The 20,303-nt window shown below is 31.8% G+C and overlaps 1 protein-coding gene across 1 annotated transcript in view; it reads right to left on the reverse strand.

Annotated features, from left to right (window-relative positions):
* Positions 1-11,039: 11,039 nt before the first annotated feature.
* The window catches only part of LOC128984483 (fat-like cadherin-related tumor suppressor homolog), a 44,008-nt gene continuing 34,744 nt past the window's right edge, over positions 11,040-20,303 (reverse strand). Inside the window, exons 18-19 of the mRNA XM_054403811.1 lie at positions 11,394-11,496; positions 11,040-11,190 (exon numbers count right to left, since the gene is read on the reverse strand). Of these exons, the coding sequence (XP_054259786.1) occupies positions 11,075-11,190; positions 11,394-11,496 (219 nt within the window). The 3' untranslated portion in view covers positions 11,040-11,074. The remainder of the gene's footprint in view (positions 11,191-11,393; positions 11,497-20,303) is intronic.

Below are 20,303 nucleotides of genomic sequence, written 5' to 3' on the forward strand. Positions count from 1 at the left end.
AACGAATTGGATCAAAGAATTTGGCTACATTATGGACTCAGGTTGTTTCAAGCACGACACTTTAAATAGTCTAATGGTACTATAAGAACTACAAACTCCCAAGGCGGAAAGTACTTCCAAGAGATCCCTGGACCCATATTTTTTGTATAACATTGCCCCAACGCCAATTGGTCTGGCAGAATGGAAAGACCTTGGCCTAGTAGCAGTTATTATGGCATGTGCAATTGAGGTCACCTTGTTTTTCTTCTTATCCTTTGTATCATCTTTTTGTGCAATAACCGATTCAAGTAATAATTTCAATGATGGATGGACGTCTTTATTCACATCGCCGAAAAATGAATCTGATATAGGGCAAGAACCCAAATGATATATTTGTAAACGAATATCTTGGCGGATAATGTCTGATGCTGCCTGAACAATACGGAAGCGCTCTTCGTCTGTATTACTTTTACGAGATTCGTACCACTTATCGGTAAGAATTGCATGAGCAGTATCCTTGAAGCATAAGATTGTTTTTTTTTTGTATTGATTTCCAGAGGTTGTAATAATTATATCATCGCCATCAATTTTAAACAGTCTTCTTACTATTGTTTTCTCTGGTGGTTTGTATCCTCTATAGTTTTCTAGTATCTCACCCAACGTAAGCTGACTCTGATCTTCACTTCCTTCAATGAAGTTACAGAAATATTGTATTACATTACTGATTTCATCCCCCTCAGGCCGCCCTATGGCACCTTGAGTGGGCACCCATTTACTAAAGACGTTTTTGGAGCACGTACATATCTTGCTTCAACATACACAGCACAACATATCTTGCTTCGTATCTTGCTTCAAGTAATACGAGATTTTCTGACACCTTCGTTATACGATGAAGAACGATCTTAGCCACTTCATCACATCCTTGTCTTCCTGCTACTTCAACAACTGTACCATGAAATGCTTTTGTCGAAACTCTATGAACTTTATCCCGTCGGGTTATTTTTTTCAATTCCTGTTTTATAAAACAACCATCTGCAATGTTCCCACAAAAGAGGCAATTTTTCTTGAAATCAAATAGTTCTTTACTAGATCGAGTTGTTCTAGTGACAATTGGTTCAGCAAGGGCCCGTTTGATTTTCCTTTTTTTATTGTAAGCTAATCTGCATTTCTCATGTACATGAATACTGGATTTGTTTTTCAAATAGGCGTGTTTACAGTCTTTTCTTTCTCTACTACTCTCTATCAACTACTCTCTATCTACTATTCCCTTTTCTCTCACCGTTGTGATATTTTCGTCACCTAAATCCTCATTGCATATAAAACATTTAGCTTCATCCATGATACGGTAACTAATGCCATTGACTATGCCAATACATACGGTTACATTTCACTTTGTTTAATACTACAATAATAATAAACTTACAGAAACTATATCACTTCCATTTGTAAACGAAATAAATATCCACAAATGGGTTGTAAAGAAAACAAACCCAGAACTAATTTGTAAAATAAACTTCCCCTGTCAACTATCAACACTGTCAGCTGACTGACAATTACAATGTTTAATTATACTATTGAGAACAGTACTACCAATGTCAATCAGAAAAATAAAATAAAATAATAACTTTATTCAACTTGCTATAAATCTCTTATTGTTGGTTCGATTTTCATCAACAGATACTCAATGGATGCGGGATTTTATGCTATACAATTCCTTTATGGTGTGTTTTTGTGTAGGCTGGCAATTTTTTTTACGTTTTAGCAAAAACTAAAAAATAACCCTAAAGTTCAAGGTTTTTGTGGTCCCAGGTCAAAAGCTCACCTGGAAAAATGGGACAAACTTCAAATCCTTTTACTTCTATATAAAACAAAAGGATTAAAATGATTTCCAGCTTTCCGGGAATTATTCCCGGGCAAAAACCTATTTTTACTGTCCTAAAACCAGGGTGCCAAACTTTTATGCTTGACTCACGTCAATGAACACAGCAGAACAAAAATTCTTTCTCTCGATATCCTCTTTTTAAGTATCGTGTGATTAGCAAACGTTTATAATGTGTCATAAAAAGATAAGTGAACCAGTATTAAACAGTAAGATAAAAATAGTATTTGTTAAGTCATGTGTTAGAACTATTAAAAGGATTTTTATACTAATAAGATTTAATATATACAAGCTTAATTTATTGTAACCTATGATTTACAGAAGACACAGCTGCAGGTCACGGACAATTAGTAAGGTCTAAACTGATATTTCTACTTAATGTTCCTGTAACTGATTTAAAGGAGTACAAACAGAAATTATAATTTATTGTAAGTAATTTGCAAGCCCAACCCAATTTTTGGGCCAAACAATTATCATATAAGAAATATATGATCTTTTATTAATAATATACATGATATAGGCAATAAATTAAACCCCCAAAATCAATCTACAAGAGATGTTCACGAAAGGAACTTAACAGTGATCAACGACAACGACGAATTTATAAATGATGAAGACTGAAGGCCAACTCTTCAGATAAGGCTTTTAATTATCATAGCAAATCATCCCTGCTAGATTAGTCAAACCAGCTAAAATCCTTTTCTCGCTTAAACTTTGAAGATATTTTTCTTCACTTAATTTGACAACATTTAATGACATAATTAACTACTAGGAACTCATCGATTATCATACATGGTCAATCTAATCTTTTACATAAATGAAATAATATATCTATGTAGAGTTAAAAGAATTCACATTCCAACTGTACTTAGAATTTACTGGTATTATTAATTTGTTGAAATACTTTTCCCTAAATAAACGTGAGCATTATTTAATGTAAAAGCGTTGAGATTCTGTGATGCAAAACTAGTTACAAACCAAAAAAGCATGCACAGTATAAACATCTAAAAACAGTTTTCCTTTGCGTTGTTATTTTGTTTCTTTAATATAAAAGTCTAAAAAAAGTTCATGTTGAAAAGTAGATGATAGTTTTGTATTGCATTATATATTTATGTTTGAAAAAATATATATATTTAGATTTTCATTCTTTGTAACTTAAACACAGTTCGTTAATGTACTTTTCTTACCTAAGTCTGATGTTTTTTTTTTTATTTAAATAATTGACACCATATTAAAACCCCGACGTAAAACTCTTAAGGGGCCAATATGTATATTTGAAATCGCATAGTTAATTAAAGGAAATGGTATAAATGATATTAGTCTTATACTGTAATATTGTGTTAACCAGAACCTTTCCACCGCTTAGACAAAAGAGCCTTGTACATGTACACCATGTAACGGTGTTCTAAATGGATTACATGACTCGTGTAGTCACCTATTGTCTACTTACTAAACCATCGCAGTGGATCCAATAGGTACAGTAAAACCATTTCATTTGACAAAGCTATTGTCACCACAGAAACTGACAGTAGATTAGCAAAAGCAATCTCTTATAAGTTTATGTAAAAATGTCCCTGATTAAATATCCCTTGAATGACTTCTATTTGTATATAAAACTTGTAACCATTTATAAATAGGTTAAATAATTACACAAAAACACACGTGAGCAAATTGTTCTATTTTTAATGAATCAAGATAATGCAAACAAACAATACACTATAGTAAATAGTAAATAAACGGTTCAAATGATTAACATTTTTATTATTTGTTTTATTAGTTATTTTAGTATTATATTAATCTGCAAAATCAACTGTTTTTACCATAAAAAATTCCTTACGAAGTCAAATACACAATTAAGCATTATAGTCAACTAGCTATTACCTACGGGCTTCACCCCGTTTGACTTCATAAGAATTGATAAAACTATTGATTCGTTAAGTTAAGCTGAAATAAACAACAAATAATCACACTTTTTAATCTATATATATAAAATCCAATGTATGTTTTTTTTTGTTTGTCCTTTATGGACTCCGAAACCGCTCGACGGATTGTAATAAAACTTTCAGGCATTATAAGCATTATTCAAGGATGGTTTGTGTGAAGTTTGGTGCAGATCCGTCAAAAGGGCTCCGCCCCAGTGGCTCTGCAGTTTCCTATGTTAACCTAGAGACGAGTTAGCGTAGCGAACGAGCTAACCTGAAGGGGAGTGAGCGCAGCTTGAGTGAGCGTAGCGAACGAACTTCAACCAGGACGTTATGCATGCGTTACGTCGAGCATGCGAACTAGCTCATCTTGATAATGAACGAGCATTAGGACAGGACGACGTCTGTCGGGCTAGCTAGTAAGGTATAAAATTGAAAAAGTTACAAACAAATAAGTACAGCTGGGGCATTTTTAACATTAGGTATATGGAAAGTTCTCTTTAGAAAGGAATTACGACCTTAAAGGGAAATTTATGAAATAATGGATAGTTTTGAGCAAGGTTTCTCGTCATGACGAACATTTTAGGTATATGCTTTTTGGGGGTGTGACTTCTACACCTTTTCCACTTGCATTTCAGAAAGGGTCAATTGTATTTCAGAATCGTCATTTGTATTTCAGTAATGGCAATTTGTATTTCAGAATAGTCATTTATATTTCAGAAATGGCAATTTGTATTTCAGATGTAAGATTTTAATTTTAGAAAGCGTCAATTGTATATCAGAATAATAATTTTAACTTCAGAAAATATCACGTTTATTTCAGAAATCATCATTTAAATTCCATAAATATTTATTTGCATTTCAGAAGATATCAAAATTGCATTTCAGAAATAATTTGTGTAAACTACTTTGACATCAGCATTAGGAATTAGCATCTGGTTTTGAAATTATAGAGTTATAACAGCTGTTAATATTAATAAATACATTGTTAATTTATAAAGGAAACTGCAGTGCCATTTTATTGTGTGTCGTGTTGTGTCTAGGTTATTGTTATACTTATTTCAATCATTGTTTCTTTTAAAGAATAGAATAGTTGATTAGAAACTTATTGAGTTGCATTCTTTTTGTAAACAATGGAGGTTAAAGACAATTGTGGCATTTGCCTTCATTCCATGATCCGCAAACCTATGATAAGGTTCCTTGCAGACATCTTTTGCATGAACAGTGTTTGATAAATCGTTTGGGAGTTGATAATATCGATGAAATAGAGCAGTGCCATATGTGTCGCCAAAAAATTGAAGCCACGGAAAATGTTGAAAGGAAAGTATACAAGCATCATTCTGATGAAGATAGAAAGAGAATTGTGAGTTGTGCCAATAAGGGAGAGGATTGGGTGGCACTAAGTAACCAGCTTAATGTTCCATACAAGACAGCGTAAACGTGGGTCCGGTCTGGCGAAGAGAAACCAAAAATGAAAGGGGGGAGAAAGCCAAAAGTTCTCTCAGAGGAACAAATCGACCGAATTGTGGGGTGGGTTGAAAATGATTGTGGAATAACTTTAAAACAAATCAAGAGTAAAATTTTGACTACTTTCCATATTGACATAGCTGTTTAAACAATTGGCAACTATCTTGAAGGAAGGAAGACTTTATAGAATTAAGACAGCTCACAATGAGCCTGTCACAATGAATGCAGATGCAAACAAACAATTGCGTGCTGAGTATGTGAGAGACTTGAACCGATACATACAAGAGGGGAAACAAATTTTAATTTATTCTGTAGGCGCAAGAGAGGCCGAGCTAAAGTCGGTAACCGAGCAGTGCAAACCTTGCCTTCAAGCAAAGGTCCCAATGTCCATCTAATATGCGCAATCTCCGCAGCAGGAGTTTTGTGCAAGGAGCGGAGAAGGGGTCTTTTACGTGGGAAACTGCAAATGCATGGCTACAAACATTGATTGAAAGATGGGAGGAAAATGGCAACGAGCTGGAGGATTTAGTAATTTCTAGTTGACAATGCCCCTTGTCATAGTCGTTTGGAAGCCATCCTAGCTGGGACTGGTGTTGTACTGCTACGGTTGGCACCTTACTCTCCTATGCTAAACCCAGTGGAAATAATTTGGTCGAAGATTAAAACATTTGTGAAAACAAACTTAAGAATCCACAATATCATTCATCCTGGTGTCGTTGAGCAGAGATTGGTGTACCTCGAGGGCCTAGTCGACCAGGCTATGAACACGATCGTTGGTGGAGATTGTGCTCGTGCTGTCCAGCATACATCAGTCCATCATCCTGCAGCTCTCAGGATGGAGAATATGCAAGTTGGACGATGAGAAGTTATTTTTATCTTGGATTTAAAATAGTAATGTTTTTAAAATAATTCACTATTTTCTCTTAAAACTTTAAAATACCATACAATGTTAATAGATATCAGCGTATGCTCCCAATATGTTCCTGTAGTTTGATGATTTTTTAACAGGACAATATTACTATAATTTTAGCTATTTTTATATGTAAAAACTATTAGGTACCATGTACCATTAAATGGCATTAAAAGACCTACGTCTGGTACCAGCTAATTTTATGTTTAGAAGTTCCTAGATGCCATTTACACCATTCGTTAAGATTTGCATACATGTAATAAGCAACAAAAAACGTTTGTTTAGTAAAACAAAAGAAAAAAATCGTGGTAATAGGCTGAATTTTCCATGGCTAACCTAACCACTTAACCCTTAGTTTCTTAGAAATCATTCAAAACTTTGAATCAGATCTGCTAAGACTGTACATGTACAGAAGTGTCTAATATATCATTTCTGAAATACAATTGACTTTGTCTGAAATACATTTGACTATTTCTGAAACAAATTTGACTAACTCTGAAGCATATGTGATGATTTCTGAAATACATATGACTATTTCTGAAATTCAATTTATTCTTCTGAATTTAAATTGATTTTTTCTCAAATAAAAGTAACCAGTATGGATTGCAAATGATACTTTCTGAAATAAAAATGATAATTCTGAAATACAATTGATGCTTTCTGAAATGAACTTGACCCTTTCTGAAATGCAAGTGGAAAAGGTGTAGTTTTCTCAAAAGTTCTTGGGTGCTTTGGGGATTTATATTTTGATTGATCATACACAATTGTAGCTTACGAGTACTTTCGAGGATTGTTTAGTCTTTTACACAACATATTCTGTGAAAGCTATTTGTCTCAGGTACTTAAAATATGTATATATTATAATGCAAAAGCGACATTGAAAATTGAAAGTGTGATGTCCCTATAAAAACAACACGAACATAAAACATTGAGTTTGGTTGAACACAAGTTATTTATGATTTGTTTCTGGCATATAGACTCAGGTCTGAGACGAGAGTTATTAATTACCCCCCCCCCCCCCTCCCTAAAACCACTCTACTTCACTAAACGACAATGATAATTGTACAATTTACTTTAATAAGTGTTCTTACACCAAAATGACAAGTAACTGTAAAACAAACAATACTTTTCTATACCAGCCAATATTGTCTTTACTAGGGATATCATAAACTTAATAAAATATTGAATCCTGTATTGTGTACATACTTAGTAAAAATCTAAAAATGTCTGTAGAGGCTAGATTTGCTACTATATTAATTTAACAATGTGGTGTCAAACAAAACGTTTGAGTCTCATATTTCAATTGATTCTCATCCCGTGATGATAGGTTGTATGGGTTTTCATTTATAGAGTTTCAAAAGTGTAACAATCGAATAACACTATAAACTGTAGGTCCCTTAGTTGCCATTGGTTATATGTCTAAGGAAAGTCAGTAAAAAGACAAGATCGCGCCACTCATCCTACACTCATCTCGATTCATACTTGGCTTAAAAGTCGCCTTTTCAGATTAAAGTATTACATCACCCTGTATTTTAATATTGAATATCAAAGAAAGGCGCAGCTCATAAGAAATTTGAAATTTGTTAATGCTAAGAAATATCTGAACAAGATAGATTGTATGCATTTTGTGTTTTTTTCTGCGTAACTTGATTATTGCAAGTAAATATCGTAAAAAAAACCTCCCTTGGATGTTGTGATTAGTGATTGTTAGTCCTTCAGTCGGTGGGTATATAAAATGATGTTTTATTGTTAAGTTAGCTTAGAGTAGTATGGTATAAAATATCGTACGACACTCGTCCAAAAGGTGTTTACCGGACTCGTATGGTAATCCTCGAGAACGACCTCACTCGTCCGGTAAACACCTATTTTCAGGACTAGTAACGTAATATAGCCTACTATTAAGCAGATTAGCATATTCGGTAAGGCGCTAATAGAATGCACTCTACTAACTCTAAATGTCTGATTTTGAAAAAAATATAATGTAAGAACGCATTAGAAGTCAATTATGTATAGCATTATTCGGCATTATTCAGCTGAGACAAATATAAATGATTTTTTACATTTACCTTTGCAAAATAAATTGCGTGTATTATACATACCAGGTTATAAAACAGAAATCTAAGAGAATTATTATAAAAAAACGGAAACGCACCGAGGTGGCAGGACATATTGAGGGGTCCGTTATTACTTAAACTGTGACTAGCAATCATTGAATAACTTTTTTTTTCGAAAAGTCCTTGTGGTCTATTGTTGGATGTGATAGTTCGATTGTTTACAACTTTAATTTAAGATTTTTAATTTAAATATGAATAGATTTTAAGTCACAATCATACCCTACTAACCCCCCCCCCCCTACTTAATAAGTTAACAATATTTTTTTTAGTTTGCATTTATGAAATTTAATATAATATTTCTTAATCGAGCTACTGTATTTAGGTTTTGATCGTGGAATTTTGGATTCGCCGATATAATGGAACTCGTACTAGAGGCTATGAAATGTTTTATACGATGTCAGGAATAATCTAAATTACACTAAAATGTAACATTTTTAGAGAGTTCTTGGAATTTGGTATTTTTTTACTACCCTAATTTAATTACAGGCATAAACTGGCTACATATTTTGACGGGGAGTAGAGTACTGTAGTGTAAATCAATTCCAACGCAATGCATTTTCAGTGGAAATAGATTCCATCAGTTCGATATGTTACACAGGTGATTGTATTATGTGCATTGATTGTAGGTAAGAGATTTGGTTTGAATTTATGGAAACTAGGATCAGAGCAGACTGTATATCAGATTGTAATGATATCTGAAAACATTACAAAACGGTCCTTATGCACATGTGAATTGAAATTGCAATGAAGTAGATTCATAAACCTACAGCATTACACCTTTGGAGACACTCGTTATGTATACCAAAGTTGAAATGTATACATACTGAAAGACTTCTGGATGAGTGAGAAATACTTCACTACCTCATTTAAGTTGTAACAAGTTTAGACTTTCCGATAAGATCAATTACCTTGGAAGGATCTAAAAAGGAACGTTTCTAAATTTAAATCTCCTTTGATTTTATGGTTTAAATTACACTGTATAAGTATAGGTAATGGAGAAAAACAACATTATGTACAAAACTTTAATTTAACAAATTCAATAGCTATACTTTTATTTACATTAGTAAAAAAATAGTTTGTATAAATTACACTTTTACAGTAACGAACTTCCCCATTGTTATAAAATGTTATATATTTAAAACACTTTACAATCATACTAATGAACATCATAAATAAACATACGAGGCTAAAACCACACAATAAACCGTAATTGACAGCTATGTCAACAATTATTCAACAACTATATCGATATGATAAAATATTAATTTATTAATCAAACTGTATCTTAATTTAAATGATTAATTTTGCGTTGACCTATCCCTTTAATATTTGTCCGTGTTTATCTAAAAAACGATTTATCGATTTGGTATGCAAATTTCAAAGATACATATAGGACAGTAATTTAATTATACAAACAATTAAACATTGAAATTAAAACTAAAATATAAAATATAACACAGAGTTAACTAGTTGAGAAAGATTTTTTACTAAAATACTACAACTAATTTTAAGTTATGACCAGTAAATTTTAAAACTTATTTAATTTTATCAAGGTAGATCAAAACTGATCTATGACTTATACTATAATGCAACTGAACTAAAAAATATATATTTTCACACTGACTTAAATTTTGAAAAAAAATTGAACGTTGAGCTTCAACCGTTTTCATTTGATGTTTCTTATTCTAATTATCACATGATCATCGGTATCCCCCTGTACAACAAGCATATATAGCAGATTTCCAATTGTCCTTAAATAAAAAAAAAAAAAAACTTAAAACCTAGCGAAAATAATCTTTGAAGAAATACTAGAAAAGACGTTAATTTTAGGAAAACAAATTGGTTTATATCAGATATTTAAGTGTAGATATAAAGTAATTCCTCTAATTCACTAGAACCTTTCTATATAACGAAAAATATTTCAATGACCAATGCTTATGAGACTAGATTTTCTTATGGCAGACATACTTATTAGCATCTGAGTAAAATACCTCGTACTGTTTTTTCACTCACTTCGTTTAATGTGTTACATAAGTAACAATTGGTATCAATTATTCCGGTAATGTTCTATTGGTGAAACTTAAACATTAACGTATAAGTAAAAAACTGAATTTTAAATCAGATTAAAAACTCTGCCAGGCGTTCTAAAGTGTGTTCATTATGCAATGTAACTGATTGGATTTTTATAAGTGCTTAGATATCTTACATTTCCGGTAAATAGTAGAAAGCCAATACAACATTTGTTTGCACTATGAGATTAAATCCCTCGTATTTTCTTTTGTAGTAAAGGTTACGTCATTCATGTTTGTAAGTCACTGAAGTAGGATTGAGATCACTTTATTCATGACACAGGTACATGGTCCTTATTCAGAGTATGAGATGTTTCACCTCTATAATTATTAAACTGTAAAATGATCAAGGAAACGTAGTGATGTATGGTAATTTATGTTGTAGGACTGACTTTTTGCTTCTGTGACCCTTACAGGATATAATTTTACAAGCAAAGAGCTTTTGATTTAGTTGATAAATTGCTTTAAAAATGATAAAAAACCTAGATTTTTATGATTTTTGTTTATCTGTGAAAATTGGGAGCTTATGAACCCGTTGTATTAATGACTTACGGACGTTCGGGTTTTGATCACGCAAGAATCGTGCAGGATCCTGACGTAGTGTCTTGTTTAAGTTTTATTTTTTTAGAATTGTGAGTCTCTCGGATTATCAATAGTATAGGCAACGTCATAAACGATGTAAACAGCCAAAGCAAGTTAGTGACCAGGACACTTAGGCAGTATTCTTGTTTGCGCTATGAGACTTGAAACGTCTGAATGTCTGGTAGCGTGGGATGACGGCGACTTGGGAATCCATAACTCTCGACATCATCCTCACGTTGCAGCGAGGTTGTCACCACAGTTGTCTCTTCTGTGGAACAAAGATTATGTATTAAAACTGTTGCGTTGTTATAAGTAATATACCTCTATTTATGGTCGTTTTAAGCAGATTTAATGCTCGTTATTTAAATCATACAGTAATTTTACACCGAAAATTAGCTTATTTGAGGTATTGATTTTGGATTATGTTCATGCATTTCGATGCACTTAACCCTATAAGTGTTAGGTACTAACCTGCAATCACATCAAGCGTGTTTTGTGTTTGATCACTGGCGCGAGGAAGACTATTGAGGGAAATGCCTGCCAAGATATCATGCTGGCAGTATGTTCCGGAAATCTGCAATGAAGAATTCCATTTGTCAGAATACATAAACGTGAATAATGAAAACATTTATTACAAGAAGCTAAGCATTTCTATACTAACTACTCTACATTAGTAATCACAAAACAACAATTTTAAAGAGAGGGAATATGGGGATTCTACATCGCCCGAAGAGGACCCTCTTTGGGCGAGGTGAGTTATTGGTTGAGATGTGGGGGCAGGTGGTATGCGGGTGTGGTTTACGTATTGTGTACGTACTAACCTTACTTGATGTACTGCATACGTAGGTTGTCTGCATTCCCGCCATAACCTCACTTTACGTACTGTATACGTAGGTATACCATAAATTATAAACTATATTTGTTTATTTGTTAAATTGTGGATAAAAAGTGTGTGTCTCGACCGGGTATCGAACCCCGGTCTCCTAGGTAAGGGTTTGAAGTGTTATCCATTGGGTTACGGTGCCAGTTACAGGTCCTGTGTTTATAGTGGTAAATGACAACCTCATAAACAATCCTTATCGTCTTGAAAAGATATGGTATTTTCCACTACTGATTTGGTTATACCTTTACATTTTTTTTATGAGATGTTCATTTTCAGATCTGCTTGCGTACATCTTTGATCTTAACCCTGCGTGTTCATAGATGATTTTTCCTTTGAGTTCATCTTTGAATTTTCCAAAAGTGTTAGTTATACCTACACCAAACTTTCAGGTTGCAAATAACTCATCAAGTCAAGTAGTGTAGAATTATAATATCGCGATTATAAGTAACGCTTCTTTCCCACTCTACGGTTTTCCCCGTTTTGTTGGAAACGGTACGATTTTACACAATTTTTATGTTTATTTTTTTTACATATTTACGTTGTTTTAACTGTGTAGTGTGAAAGCTTTAATGCTGTTTTTTTTGCACTACTAACAAAGACAAATTTTTAATACGGGTTTTAGCTGTTACTGATTGATCATGGATAATATAAAGTTTGTTTTACTTTTTTTATTGCAATAACTGGATAAATAACTTTGCAAGACGATAAGTACATATGAAAGGTAAATTACTTGTTGGATCTGATGATGATTGGAGGTTCCAATTGAAATCGATCGCCATTACCACCTTTCATGTATTTACCGAATTGTAAGTAAACCGTATAGGTGTGGATATATCATTAAAAGTGTTATTTGACGTATCCTTCGTACTTTCAAATAACTGGTTATGTTTAAGGGGTTTGGGGGCTTTGTGTCTTCAAACTAAGTTCATATTTCCTTCACCTCAAAACCTAATAGTGAAAGATATCTTTACGTGAAAGATATGATCTCTTCGAAATATTTAAAAATAATTAAGTGCCTTTTCAATGTCATCTTTAGGTTAGAATCTCAACTAACATTTAAACCCCCCCGTACGTAATGAAAATCATCAATAACAAATAATTGTATTTAAATATGTATCAAAGACTGCAATAATAATAAAAGGTCATTAAGGTTGTTTCAAATCTGTGACATAACAATATCACATTTAAATCCTGTAACCAAGCAAACGGCATATACCCACAGTTGTTGATTTGTTTCTATTGGTAGAGTAAACGCATACAAATGTATTAAATGTGTACGTTTTTCAGTTCTTATTACTATGTGGTTGTAATTACCTTACACTTACATATTTAGAGGAAATATTTTTCCATTTGTAAGGTAAACTGCTATTAGTAAAATAAACGTATAGATCGTTAAAAGTTGTTCGAATAAAACTTTTGTTTAAGTATGAATTAAGTTTAAGAGTGTGTAAATCTTTGATAGTTATTCAGTAAGTAAATGTGTGACGCCAGAGTGTCAGCTCAAATTGTTAAATAAAACGTAAAATAGTTACCTAACATGCAGGGTGAATACTAAAATTGTATATATGAATTTTAAGGAGAGCATTCAAACATAACTGTAAAACCCAAAGGGGTGTTTCTTTTCTTTACGCTTCTTAAGCTAACTAAAAAATACGTGTGTCAACATTAATGAAAAGGAACTCCGTGGGTGGCTTCAACAACTAGGAAATACTCTTATTTAATCAACCAAAACTTTTATTTCAATAATTATCAAAAACATTTTAAAGATTTTTAACGATATAATAATGGCTCCGTTGAAAGAAAATCACAATACTATTTACAAATGAATAGTTAAAAATGTGGATTAAGAAGCAAATTAATAATTCAGTACTGTATGGTCAACATTATCACTAGACATCTATCATTGATGAACCTGCTAAAATTTTAAATAAGTCTATTCATTTGGAGCGAGTTAATTTAAGAACACTATCTGAAGGAATTGCACCACATAAACTTACACAGAATTTAATTTCCATTTTGATGTTAACCAGAAACATAAATCTAAGGTTATGTTTGCTTGATACCCTAACTTTATACGAGTTTTGCTTGGCCTTTTCAAAAGGAGTATAAGATTAAAAAATAAATACTCAGTATTGTAGTAGTTTTGCCATGTGACATTTTAGACAATTTAGTTCTTATTTTGGAAATATAACAATAATTTGTTACACATCAGAGTTTTTTTTTTTTTTTTTACTTTTGTGCCTACAAATCACTAGTTTACACATTAGTAGGAGTTTTACTCGTGCCTTGTTTAACGGAGTCAGTGTATACAAAAGAGACAATTTTGGTTGTCTTTTAAAATGTCTAAAAAATTTGTTTCACATATACCATTTAATTTAGATACGAAATTGAACTGTATTGAGTAGTTTGATAATAAAGTAGTACGTTTTTGTTTGCTCAGACAGTTAAAACTTACATAACCTACCTAGGATACAAAACTAATGATAGATTTTAATGTATAATCTAATTACATGGTGAATGGTTTTTACTGTAAACGAAAAAATATCGCAATAGTGTTAACTGTTTACAAATAAAATATATATAAATACCTCCGCCGCAGCAATCCTGCCGACTCAGCGAATTTCAATTTGTTTGAATTGATTTTCATAAAAATTAATTCTTTTAAAACGCAGGATAAGAGCCTAGGTTTATACGACATTGATTATAAAATTTTAATCAATATAATATCCATGAATAAACTTATCACGCAGGATCTAGTCTGGAAATAGCTGTTCCACTAGCTTAATCGGACGGGGTTTCATTATACACTATTGTACTGTATTGAGTTTTTACCAGACACCAACCAGCTGATTATATTTAAGAACAAGTGATTATAAACAAAAACATAACCTCTCTTTAGGAGATATGGGTAGTGATTGTTAGTCATTTAGTCGGTGGAAATATATCAGGACTTGTACAGATTTTTTATTGTTACGTTCACTTAGAGTAGTATGACATAAAATATAGTATGCAACTCGGCTAAAATGTGTTTATTGAACCACACTCGTCCGGTAAAAACCTATTTCCAGAACCAGAAACTTAATATACTATTACAGCATTTCACAAATATTAGAACAGACTCAGTATAGACTAAAAACATAACAAACTTAAAGAATCCTATACTAATGACATTAACATATAGAATAAAATCAATATTTATTGTACAGTGTTAATAGCAGCATTATAATTTGGGAATATAAAAAAATTTTCACACAGGGTTAATTAAAACACTCTGAACCTTAATTAATTAATTAATAAAATCTGGATTAATTTTTAATTTTTTTATATTATAATTATTTACCTGTGACAGTTCTGCTTGTTTACATTCAAACTGTGTGGGTTTGTTCTTCGTTATCATTGATACCAATCAATGTTTACTTTAAAAACTCTAACCTCAGAACTTGAATGCCCACGGGACAGAGCCCTAGCTCAATATCTGAGCGGGAACAGTTCTACATTCTGTATAAGTATCCTCGTAACTGTAGCTTTATTTTTGGTCAATTTGAGCCCAGCTTTATAATACTGTAGTAAGATAAATCCAACCATGCGATGTTTGTCGGATATTTACAAACACATGTATACACACAGAAGTAAACAATACGCCTATCGTTTAACCGGTAATTTCATATTTAGACAAAATAGTTAAGCCCCTTACAAACACTCAGGCGTAAATAATCCCTGAAAATAGTTCTGACCAGGAACGGAACACGTTGTATCCAAGATTGGTTAGTTTGACTAATGTATCATTTGATAAAAAAAAAAACTAAGTTAATAGTTTTGGTAATTGCCCAAAGTATTACCCTCCAGGTAATATTACTATAAACTAACATATGTTTAGCCATGATATTACAAATACTAATTAAATAACAAATTTACCATTGAATTTGCAATATCATATTTAAAATTCAATAAAAGAAATTACGATATTTGGTTGCTAATATATTAGAAAATGTCATATTAAAGTAAAAGCACAGGATACCTTACAAACAACGGTCAACTAATAATGAAAATAAATGTATGAAGGTTATTAGGAATAAACTTATCCAACTTTACGCTGTATTAATAGAAGCTGGCAAATCTCTGTTATCATAATTTAAAATTGATCTGGACGCAAACGTAAACACATTATTCACACAGAACATATGTATATGTGTTTAATGAAAAACAATTGAATGCAACAGAAAAAATAAGACAACAAAGAAATCATTTACCCGAAAATCGACTCAGTCATAACTCCAGTATGTTTTATCTATGCTCAAACGGTTATCACTAGATTTCTCGAGTTTCTACACAGTGTAACTTGAACCCACTCCTAAAACAGTGTAAACTGCAAAACTTCAGTACTGCGGATGTGGGCTAATTATTTACTGCCAAGAAGCTAACAGGTGCCCTAGCGGCTGCCCTACCACCTGCCCTACCGCCTGCCCTACCCAACGATGTATCGTTGGCCCTACCGGTTGCTCTACCGGAAATATATTTCCGCTTTGAGATTAGCATTTCTGACAAAGAAGGGCAGAATGCGGTCAGCTCTGGAGGCAACAACACAGAGTTCGTTTTCACTCCGCTCTATTATGAGGTAGGTAGTTAAAGCTATTATGATTTAATATCAATTATTTAAAAGTAAACAAATATTACAAAAAAGTTGAGTATTAGCTACACTTAAATAGAAAGGCTTCGTTTTGCAACTGTAATTTAATTGGATAAACCTATTTGTACTTAATTTGAAAAACTTCTAAATGTAATTTTACTCCAGCTATCAGGGTTTTGCAGGGTTTCCTAATCTATTTTTAATTCCCTAGAACAAATCACATTTTTTATAATATCTTAAATACTTTTAACATTCAAAATGCCTTATGCTTCGGTATAATAATATTCATAAGTCCTTATTTTTTTTATTTGATAGACAATAAAATAGTAATATGATATAATTTCAATTCAGGAAATAAAAGAGACGTATAAATAGTTATTAATTTAAAGTACAACTTTCACCTTATTAAATATTACTATTTTTAAATTACTGTATGTGACTATGTTATTCCATGGAATTTAAAATGTTGACGTATATGTTTTTATCATCACTGCATTAGGCTTTAAAAATAACATTCAGAATACCATTTGTAACTGAGATATTTAAAGTAGTGTTATCCTGATGTCCTGATGGAGAGTTTGTTTGAAAGTAATGAGTTCAAATGACAATCAACAATTAAACTCATCAAACATAAAATCTGGCAAATGGAATTTCACTGAGTCTGCAGGTTTGCTGCAACAGGGATTACAGTTCATAGTATTAAGGTCAGGTACTTGTTTCTAGAGTGTTCGAAATTGTTACTGTATAGATTCCTTTATTCAAAACCATTAAGTACTGTATATTTAGGATGTCGGGTTTAAGTTTATACGACCTTACTTGATGTAATAGTACAGGATTATTCACTTACATAAAATACAAAATAACACATAGCCAATAATATATATGAAGTGAGTCTGAAAAATACATATTTATTGTATAGCATGTACTATGTTTCTCGCAACTATTTATATGAAATATTTACTATCCAAGTTTCCCCATAAACATTATTACAGTAGAACCATTCTCGTTTTATGCTTGCTTCTCTTGCATCACTTTAGACTACTTAGAGTATACAAACTTGGTACATGAATTGTGGTTAAATAGGCCTATAGCTATACAAAGTATTAAGTTGAAATTTAAAAGAAAGTTTCCACTTAAAACTAATTAAACATGGTGAGGTGACCACTTAAATTTTCCAATTTTAAATGTACTGTATTTAAAACTAGCTATAGTACACAGAGAGTTTTTTTTTTACGCGTGTAGAAAATAATCTATCGATGGTTACATTAAAACACATTTTGTATTTTTGTGCCATCATTCTTAGAAAACCATTGTTACGTGTAATAGATTTGAATATCTTTTTTTATTTTTCCCTTATTGTTGCCCTGGAGCAAATCTAATCATCGTTAAGTTACACTTGTCAAATTTTTTTTAAATAAATGGTATCAGCAATCTTACACATACTTTCTCCCATAAGCTTGTCAACAACTTTTATCATGGGTAAGCAGTGGGAGTAACTATAATAATTTTGTAGGAAAAATCACAAAAGTTGGAATAACTTTTAAACCGTAACTGTTACAACAATGGGGTGTTGTACTATATTTTTGTTATAATTATAAGGACCGTAACATATTATTTCGATCAAAACCTTATTTTCTAAAAAAAGGTTGACTTTTTTAACTATATGGTTTTATGGCAAAATAACATAAGTTACAATAACTTTTAAACAGTACTTTTTACGGAATTGGGCTTGTACTATTTTGTTTAGAATATAAAGAACTATAACATACTAAGTTTTAAAAAAATCGTTCGCGTCATTTTTGAGAAAATTCGATTTTCCGCTATTTAACAGGGTTTTATAGAAAAATCTTCAATAAAAATCTAAATAAAAAAAACATAAAAAACATTTAAAGTTTTGAGGACCATAACATACTAAGTTAAATCAAAACCGATTTCTTTTTCGAAAATCCTATTTTTTATTTATCGGGTTTTTATGGGAAAATAACATAATTTACAATAACTTTTTAACTGTACATTTTTACAGAAATGGGAGTAGTAACATTTTGTACAGAATTTAAAGGGGTACGACATACTATTATTTTATCAAAATCGTTCTGTCCATTTTTAGAAAATCTGATTTTTTCGTTATTCAATAGGGTTTTTATAGGAAAATCTTAAAAATTAACACTAAAAAAAATGGAAAAAACGCCTGGAGATACCATGGATTATAACCCACCCACCAAACTTGATCTAAATCAGACCACAGGTGTAGTGTCTAGCACTAAACACATCCAGACACACAGACATCACTTTGAAAACCACTTTTTTTTGGGGTTCAGAGTGACCCAAAATGGATATATCCATTCAAAACTCAAACTCAAAAATTTTTACGAAACCAATACTTTCTCCATTTACTATGTATAGGGGCAAAAAAGTGACTCAAAACGGATACCGGTATATCCAATCAAAACTGTGACTAAAAAATTCTGACGAAAACAATAATTTCTCCATGTACTATGTATAGGGGGAGAAAGTAAAAAGGTTTTAGGAAATCAGCTATCACCACAGGCTAATGGCAAGACATGGACCCGGGAACAATTCACTTTTTCGTTATGATGTCTCGATGTCTCCAGCAGCTAAAAACACCATCCGTTCAAATTCATAATGGATAATGTGAGCGAACCTGTTGATTACGCGAATTTACACGTAACTGAATCAATTAAATATATTTAAATAACATTAGGTTTAACGAATACCTAGGTTTGCTGCTATGAGGGCACAAATAAAGTGTGTTTTTTTTTCTTTCTAAAAAATAGTTTAGTACAAACAAATAAATTTGTCAAGTTTGATCAACATGTATCCATAAACAAGCAAACTACGACATTTTACAATATTCTCCATAAGAATAACATAAAAATAAAAGATTAACATTTTTAGAATTTCCTCTGTTACCAATAATCGTACAAAAACACTTTGATATATTAAATTATTATTTTGAGATTTTTAAAAAGTTTTAGAGAGAAATTGAAAACTATTATGTTTTTAGGTTCAAAAATAATAAAAACCAATTTTACCACATAAAACCCCCTGTAAAACTTCTTTTCCATGGTCCGATCATGCTGGTTCGTGAACTCATTCTAGTTTATCCCGCCTTACACCTTTAAACCAAATTTAGTCAAAATCGGACAAAAAATACTCAAGTTATCGCGTTCACGGACATTTATACAATATACTATACATATGTACAAATCTACAATTCTATACATATATACAAATTTGAACGAATGGTGTTTTTGGCCTCTGGGGACATCAAAATGAAAAAAGTAAATCGGTCCCGAGGCTATTTGCTAAAATGGGTACTATGGTATATTTTTTATATAAATACGTACATGCCATGTGTACGTACGTCTATTCGAAATAGTTTGCAAACCAGCACGATCAGACCATGGGGAAAGGGATTATACAGGTTTTATGTGGTAAACATTGATCTTTCTCATTTTTGCACCTCAAAACATAAAATTTTTCCAATTTCTCTCTAAACCTTTTAAAAGAGTTTAAAAAAATAATAATTTAGTATATCAAAGTGTTATTGTACGAATATTGGTAACGGAGAAAATAAAAAAAAGTTTCAATTTAACATTTTTATGGAGATTAAGTAAACTGTTATAATTTGGTTGTTTATGGATAAATTTTGATCAAACTTGACAAATTTATTAATTTATACTAAGGAAGTAATATTTTAATAATATAAAAAAAAACTTACTTTATAGCCCTCCTTGTAGAAGAAAAACCTAAGTACTTAAACCTGTTGTTATTGAAATAGATTTAATCAGAAATCAAAGCAGGTAAATGGAAATTCGCTTGGTCTGCAGGTTTGCTGCGGCGGGAGTAT

This window comes from Macrosteles quadrilineatus, unplaced genomic scaffold (genome assembly GCF_028750875.1).
Source record: "Macrosteles quadrilineatus isolate MER2022 unplaced genomic scaffold, UCM_ALF_1.0 Scaffold_2__2_contigs__length_208266976, whole genome shotgun sequence".
NCBI lineage: Eukaryota > Metazoa > Arthropoda > Insecta > Hemiptera > Cicadellidae > Macrosteles > Macrosteles quadrilineatus.